The sequence below is a fragment of the Brachycentrus maculatus genome, unplaced genomic scaffold, assembly GCF_059751285.1.
Source record: "Brachycentrus maculatus isolate JH-2025_06_01 unplaced genomic scaffold, ASM5975128v1 h1tg000225l, whole genome shotgun sequence".
Classification (NCBI taxonomy): domain Eukaryota; kingdom Metazoa; phylum Arthropoda; class Insecta; order Trichoptera; family Brachycentridae; genus Brachycentrus; species Brachycentrus maculatus.
In genome coordinates this window covers 300001-309077 of record NW_028280976.1, presented here as the reverse complement: position 1 = coordinate 309077, position 9077 = coordinate 300001, and the positions used below count along the sequence as shown (strand labels likewise).

At 35.8% G+C, this 9077-nt stretch overlaps 1 protein-coding gene across 1 annotated transcript; it reads right to left on the bottom strand.

The window, feature by feature from the left end:
* Nucleotides 1–210: 210 nt before the first annotated feature.
* LOC148306826 (serine protease snk-like) lies at nt 211–8303 on the bottom strand (the record flags this gene model as incomplete). Its single annotated transcript, XM_088264326.1, has 8 exons — nt 8222–8303; nt 7596–7693; nt 6392–6507; nt 4643–4768; nt 3466–3605; nt 1923–2002; nt 983–1114; nt 211–357 (listed from the first exon to the last, which is right to left on the bottom strand). Coding segments are annotated over exons 1-8 (921 nt in total), but the record flags the coding sequence as incomplete, so codon positions are not given.
* Between the last annotated feature and the right edge of the window lie 774 nt (nt 8304–9077).

The following is a 9077-nucleotide window of genomic DNA, read 5'->3' as shown; positions in this document are numbered from 1 at the left end:
TATATATATATATATATATATATATATATATATATATATATTTATGAACTTTGAATCACTAGAATTCCACTAGAGACATCTATTGATGACACGAAAGAACCTGTTTATTGAGCAGAAATACATACAAATGAAATACAGGTATACTCAGATGCCATATTCTTGAGTTCTTGAGTTCCAAAGTTTGGCTAACATCATTCAATTTTTTATAACCATTGGCCAAACAATATCTTCGATCCATCCGACGTACTCTGACACTCTTGTATACACTCCCGGCGAGTTTCTGAAGCCACAGAAGCGACCGAAAGATGTCACTCCAAGTATTGTGTAAAGAAAGAAGGATCTTTTGCAATCCGGTTCCTGCAAAAAAAGAAGCAGATCTTCAATACCGGTTCTAATGATGATATCGTGAATCGTCTGGACATGAATCTGATGATATATGACCTTCTCAAATTGAGTTGAATTGAATTATCTTGTAGAGAACTTCATGTACCTTTTCTGAACCCTTCTCAGGAATGAGTACCTTCCATTCCTACACATACACATCATCCTTCAGGAAACTATGTATCTATCCTCGGAATTCTAAGGGCGCTTGTCCACTACCCGGAATCTTACCGTCCGGCAGTCCGGTTATGAACAATGAAAGCGACTACGACAGTTTACCGTGATGGAATTTACCGCGCAACGTTTTCACGCACCGATACGAAGAAAGATGGACAAAAGCACTTGTATATGAATACTACTCCGCTTTCGTTTGATTCGATGTCTGACGGCATTCAGTCGGCGCTTGGCGGCGAGTTGGAATGAGTGTATCGTCTATAACTCAGCTTGCAGCGAGCTGCGTATTACGATTTCTATACAAATATGAACATGCGTCTTTTGGTACCCCGCTTCGGAGCACATTCGGAAAGGTCAAAGAAGACGTTATTTAAAACATAATTGTGCATATTGGCTCCACATATTTTTGATCATATACATTGCTTACCTTTGGAAATATTTGTAAAGGTCCTCCAGAATCTCCCTGACATGTGTCTCTTCCCCCATTCGCCAGATCTCCTGCGCATATCTGGCTGGACACTATCCCATGCTTCAAGACACCTCCTCGCCTGGTCATAGACTATAACATTTCAAAAGGAAAAACATTTTTTTTATAACATTTTGAGTGTGCCCAAATACTTGTTCACAAATATGGATTATATCCAATTAGGAGCTATTTTTTTACATATTTTATGGCATCTCAACATAGATGAAGAAAAATATGGAAATCACGGGTAGAATTGGGGAAATTTTAAACGTGTTGATTAAAAGTGATCACTTAAACTACCCTATGACGGTCCCCAGACTTCCATATTCTTCTTCATCTATGTTGAGATCTATTTTAAACTTACTAATTAACTAGCTATTAGGCTGCTTCCCCACAGGGGTAGGCAAAGAGAATAGAACGCCACACCACTCTGTCTTTGCAAACATTCTTCGCCTCTTCCACGTTCATGCATCTCCTCATACATACCCGCCGATTATTCTGACTCCTAACCTGACCACTTTCAAGTATTTGGCATACCTGATCGTGCCATGTTTTTCTCGGTATAATTTTATAAAATACTTGTTCACAAATCTGGATTATCTCCAATTATCTATTCTCATCCTTCCCCAATCATCCCAAGCCGCCTTCCTTAGTTTGCTGGATAGTGCTCATCTCAGCCTTGCACCCTTTCCTTATATCACCATTGGAACATCTACCATACATGGTCTTGCCGCACTGAGAGATGGCATCCCGACTGCATCCAGTCTACTCTCATCCTTCCCAAACCATCCCAAGCCGCCTTCCTTAGTTTGCTGGATAGTGCTCATCTCAGCCTTGCACCCTTTCCTTATATCACCATTGGAACATCTACCTGTATATTTCCTGTATATACAATACATACCCTGAGTGACTTGTTGCATTGCGTTTGAGGTATAATGTCCAAATCAACGTGCATCATCGTCAGACTCCCGTCAGAATGATCTGCAAATATTTTGGACATAGATATCTCAACAAAGACGAAAAAGAGTATTTACAGGGTACACAAGTTGTCATAGACTGGTGTAAGTGATCACTTTATACACGTGCAATGTTAATGTCAATTTTATATTAGTGCATAAGTTTTTTTTAGTAGTGTATAAGGTAATTGGTGAATGTTACACGTGTCAAATGTGTAAAGTGACTACACTTTACACGTGTAACATTCTATGAAGATGATTGGTTCATATATATATATATATATATATATATATATATATATATATATATATATATATATATATATATATATATATATATATATATATATATATATATATATATATATATATATATATATATATATATATATATATATATATATATATATATATATATATATAAATATATATATATATATATATATATATATATATATATATATATATATATATATATATATGTATATATATATATATATATATATATATATATATATATATATATATATATATATATTTATATATATATATATATATACATATATATATATATATATATATATATATATATATATATATATATATATATATATATATATATATATATATATATATATGTATATATATATATATATATATATATATATATATATATATATATATATATATATATATATATATATATATATATATATATATTATATATATATATATATATATATATATATATATATATAAATATATATATATATATATATATATATATATATATATATATATATATATATATATATATATATATATATATATATATATATATATACATATATATATATTTATATATATATATATATATATATATACAAGTTATGAATAATAGATGAAGAACATGGAAGTCTGGGCATTTACGGGGCTGACGACCGTCATAGGCTGGTTTAAGTGATCACTTTACACACGTGTAACATTCACCAATTCTACCCATTATTGACAACCACACTACTCAAATTCTTGGAAGTTCTATATATATGAACCAATTTAGAAACCTTGTTCTTGAATCACTAGAACTTCACTAGAGGCATCTATTGGTGAGATGTAAAGAAGCTTTTCACTAAGCAGATAAATAAAAATAAGATCTGCTTAGTAAAAAGCTTCTTTAGATCTCACCAATAGATGTCTCTGGTGAAGTTCTAGTGATTCAAGAACAAGGTTTTTAAATTGGTCCATATATATAGAACTTCCAAGAATTTGAGTAGTGTGTTTGTAAATAATGGGTAGAATTGTTGAATGTTACACGTGTGTAAAGGAATTGCTTAAACAAGCCAATGACGGTCGTCAGCCCCGTAAATGCCCAGACTTCCATGTTCTTCTTCATCTTCGATGAGATGTCAATAAATAATATGGGTTTAAAGAAAATCGAATTGCACACAAAGTAGTCGGTCCATAAGGTATTTTTAAAACATATATTACCGAAGCTCGTCTTTCCAAACCCAGAAGCTCTGGCTGTTATCACAGCAGTGACAACTGTGAAAGGAAGACAAGCTATTCTTATATGGAGACCAAGCTCGGATATTGGTGTGGCCATCTTCAGAAGTGCGATGTCGTTGTACCTGGAACAAAAATACCAGATATCGCTCACTCCTTTCAAGAACGTCATAAATCAAAAATTGACAATTTTCAGTCGTGCATTTTTTCGGAATGCTCAAAAATGTACTATATCCCAGCAAAAGCGGCATATTTTTAACTTAATATTTACCCGCTAGCAGAAAATTTTGTTTTTGCATTTTGAAGAAATGTTATTGTTTAATTATTTTTTTAAATAAACTAAATATTTTTCAAATGGAGAAAAAACCTTCAGATTTTACCTAAAAAGATCTGTTGCATAGTAAAAACTTCAATAAGTGGCTTGATATTTATTTTTAATACATTGTGTTATATTTTTAAACTTTAAAAACGTTCTCCTGAGAGATAAAGTTTTTATTTATTTATGACGTTCTTGAAAGGAGTAAGCGATATGTTACCTTACCTTACCTACCCTCTTTCATACCATCGATATAACCCTTCTCTTAAATTCTTTCTCTATTTCTCTCTTTCCCATTATTTCTCTTCCATTATTTTTTCTATCTACATCAACCCACTTTCTATCATTCTCCCTTTCTCCCAAGTTCTCCATTGCTTTCGCTCTATCCCGATCACCCTCTCTTTATCTCTCTCTCTCTCTCTTCTCTCATCTATCTCTCTCTTCCCTTCTCAATCCCTATCTCCTTTCAATCTGTCTTCCTCTTTTTCGCTACCTTTTTCTACCTACCCTTCTGCTATTTTTAATATTGTTGTGTTCTTAATATTGGTGTCGTTTTCTCCACCTTTTTCTCATTCTGTCTTTCTAGCCCTATCACCCCCTCTTTTTTTATCTCCCCCTTTCACCCTATCTCCTTTTTCTCTATCTCTCTCCATCTACCCAGATAAGGTATCCTCACCCCAATTGAAATTTCCTTCACTCTTGCAGTCTTATCTTCCCTTCCTCTCATCCTATGTTTCCCCTTCTCTCTTCTTTTTTCGTCTCCTTATTTCTCACTCCCCCTTTCTCTTTCTTTCTCTCTACCCCTACTCATCTAATCGTAAAAGAAGCATGTTTGCATCCACTTACTTGGAAGGTGGCTTGTAGTCTGGGTGTCGAATCAACTCCACCAAATCCCTTTCTTGAACGACGTCTTCTTCAAGCTCTTCTTCCTCCAGAGTCGTTGTTCCAAGCCTCACCCTGATCGGTGGACCCCTTAAATACAAATAGCAGATTATTTTAACTAACTAACTAACTAACTAACCATCACGCCGCTTCCCCGCAGGGGTAGGCAGAGAGAATAGAGCGCCACACCACTCTGTCCTTGCAAACATTCTTCGCCTCTTCCACGTTCATGTATCTCCTCATACATACCCGCCGATTGTTACGACTCCTAACCTGACCACTTTCAAGTATTTGGCATACCTGATCGTGCCATGTTTTTCTCGGTCTTCCTCTGCTTCTTTTCCCACTAACATTCGCCTCATAAATTTGTTTTACCGTTCTTTCCTCACTCATTCGTTCTACATGTCCAAACCACCTTAACACACCTTTCTTAATTTTATCGACAATGCTTATCTCAGCTTTGCATTCCTTCCTTATTTCACTATTCGCACATCTATCATACATCGTTTTGTCGCACATTCTTCTGAGAGATCGCATTTCGAGACTATTTTGTACAATTAAAATATCAGATATACGTAAATTTAAATATATAATTTATTTATTTTTTGACATCTCATCAAAGATGAAGAAGAATATTGAAGTCTGGGCATTTACGGGGCTGACGACCGTCATAGGCTGGTTTAAGTGATCACTTTACACACGTGTAAAATTCACCAATTCTACCCATTATTGACAACCACACTACTCAAATTCTTGGAAGTTCTATATATATGAACCAATTTAGAAACCTTGTTCTTGAATCACTAGAACTTCACTAGAGACATCTATTGGTGAGATGTAAAGAAGCTTTTTTATTAAGCAGAAACTCTTATATTAGTATGTGAGATCCGAATCCTGGATTATATTCACACACATGAGAAACGCCAGAAAATACCATTTTCATTTTTATTATTATTCTTTTTTTTTATTTTCATTTCTCAAAGTGATCACTTAAACCAGCCTATGACGGTCGTCAGCCCCGTAAATGCCCAGACTTCCATATTCTTCTTCATCTTTGATGAGATGTCAAAAAATAATATTAAAATAACTCCTGTAATTGGAGATAATCCAGATTTTGTGAACAAGTATTTGGACACTCAAAATGTTGCATATAATTTATTAATGACAAGAGATAGAAGGACGTCAAAATGTATGCACTATCTTCATTTCCAAGTCTGTTTATGAATATATTAATTTATGTTTTAATCTTCTTATAATTATTTCTTCTCCTCTTCTACCTTTTCACTTTTCCGCTCCCACTCTAACTTCCAATACCGCTACCGCTACCGTTCTTGCTTTCGCTTACGCTCCTAACAAGACTACCGAAGACTAAACCTTCCCGAACAGTCGCCAGACGCAGCATGACCAAGAGCTGAGTTGTTGACAAAAAATCAAAGGTTAACAAAAGAATACGTAATAAAACCCTTACCGCACCCCAATGGTGCATAGGGCACTGCTTCATACAAACGCAGTGTTATCTCGATCGATTACACATGAAGGAAAGGTGATCAGCCCTCCACTTCAGGTACCAGTCCAGTGTAATATTGAATAAATATTATAGTGAAAAAATCACTTATATTTATGAAAACCCCCTGGAAATCGAACCCGGGACCTCCAGAACGGTAGGCGAGCATGCTGACCATTACACTACGGAGGCGGACAAAGAATACGTACGTCCTGATATCTCCAATGCAATGCGCTGCTGAAAGAACCCACATAGAACTGATCAATGAACCTCCACAGTTATAAACGATGTCACCGTTTTGGCGAGGTTTATATCCTACCAACACCTGAAAGAAGAAATACAAATTAAGAACAGTCTAAAAGCCAGCTAATTATAAGAACGTTACATCAAATAAATACATCAAATTAAGCTAAGCGTGCGTCGAAGCGGTACTAGGCAAAAATCTGTATTCACAGTATTTGTACATAATGCAAACTATGCCATGTTCTCTCCGATTCCGTGGCATCACATGTTAGCCAATGCTTTGTTACTAAATATACCCATTGTCGAGTTAGATTATAATTGCATAATGAAGTGGCTTCATAATATGAACGTTATATCAAATAAATAAATCAAATTAAACTAAGTGTGCATCGAAGCGGTACTAGGCAAAAATCTGTATTCGCAGTATTTGTACATAATGCAAACTATGCCATGTTCTCTCCCATTCCGCGGCATCACATGTTAGCCAATGCTTTATTACTAAATATACCCATTGTTGAGTTCGATTATAATTACATAATGAAGTGGTTAAAATTTATAAATCTTAGTGACAGAATGCTAATTACTGATTTGGTCCTGTTATATCAAATTCTAAACAGCCCTGATCTCCTTAATCAAATAAAGCTTAGCGTGCGTCCAAGAGGTACTAGGCAAAAATCTGTATTCGCAGTATTTGTACATAATGCAAACTATGCCATGTTCTCTCCCATTCCGCGGCATCACATGTTAGCCAATGCTTTATTACTAAATATACCCATTGTTGAGTTCGATTATAATTACATAATGAAGTGGTTAAAATTTATAAATCTTAGTGACAGAATGCTAATTACTGATTTGGTCCTGTTATATCAAATTCTAAACAGCCCTGATCTCCTTAATCAAATAAAGCTTAGCGTGCGTCCAAGCGGTACTAGGCAAAAATCTGTATTCACAGTATTTGTACATAATGCAAACTATGCCATGTTCTTTCCCATTCCGCGGCTTCACATGTTAGCCAATGCTTTTGAAAGTATAGATTTATTTAATATATTGTTATCCACCTTGAAGTGTGTACTTTCTCAGCATTTCTTCTCTATGTTATAATGGATAAATGTAAACGTTGTGTTTCACTCTTTTGCTGTTTGAGAAATGCAGTAGTAAAAAATAACATACCATGTGTGGAAACTCCAAAACGTCTGCTGGAACTCTTTCCTTAGAACCGTGAAGAATTCTCTGACATTCTATCATTGCTTCTCCATATTTTCTGCACTCTACAAAAAACATATTGAAAAAAATCTCACAAATTCTAGCTTACCATGGTTATATGTTTCTCTTTCACTCTTCAGTATACCAAGATACTGGGTAACACTCTCCTTATCATTCATCATTCACTTCTGTAATACCACATTAAAAAACACTACTTTGTGACTACCGGTTTCGAATGAAATGGAATTCAACTTCAAACCCCTTATCTGCACCCTAATGGTGCAGCATAGGGCACTGTATCATATAAACGCAGTGTTATCTTGATCGTTAACTCATTAAGTAAAGGTGACCAGCCCTCTGCTTCAGGTACCAGTCCAGGGTGATATTGAATAAATATTAGAGTGAAAAAATCACTTTTATTTATTTGACCCTTCCTCCCCTGGGTCTAGCTTGCTGACCATTACAGACATGGTATAACCTGATATGATGGAATGATTTGTCAAAATACCCAGATGATAAAATCGGATAAATGACTGGCCAAATGCAACAGGAAAGGAGTTGAATAGCTGTAAGGAAATGAAGATTTATATTACCATGATATGCTCTATCTCCAACTCTTCCATCGACAGAGCTGCAGCATAAAATAGCCAATAAGATGTTGAAAATTACATCCATACTTTGCAAGTTCATACTGTCGATAAGTTTTAGTACAATTGAATTTCACTTTAATCTAAAATATGATTTAGTGGAGTGAGACGAATCAATGAATAACACAAAAGGTGATGAAAAATTAATATGAATTGGGTTTCAAGAACACTTGATATAACTATACCTGCCTCAGCTGCACACCCCTTCTGGCTTCTGCACTCCTGACCCTGGCATACAGTCCTAGCTTCTAGCCATACATGCTATGTAGACTCTCGGGCCTACTCTCCCATATATACTGCTCTAACTATACCCCCCACATGGCTACACCATCTCATAGACCCTTGATCTTCCCAACTATACCTGCCTCAGCTGCACGCCCCTTCTGACTTCTGCACTCCTGACCCTAGCATACAGTCCTAGCTTCTAGCCATAGATGCTATGTAGACTCTCGGGCCTACTCTCCCATATATACTGCTCTAACTATACCCCCCACATGGCTACACCATCTCATAGACCCTTGATCTTCCCAACTATACCTGCCTCAGCTGCACACCCCTTCTGACTTCTGCACTCCTGACCCTGGCATACAGTCCTAGCTTCTAGCCACACATGCTATGTAGACTCTCCACCCTACTCTCCCATATATACTGCTCTAACTATACCCCCCACATGGCTACACCATCTCATAGACCCTTGATCTTCCCAACTATACCTGCCTCAGCTGCACACCCCTTCTGACTTCTGCACTCCTGACCCTGGCATACAGTCCTAGCTTCTAGCCACACATGCTATGTAGACTCT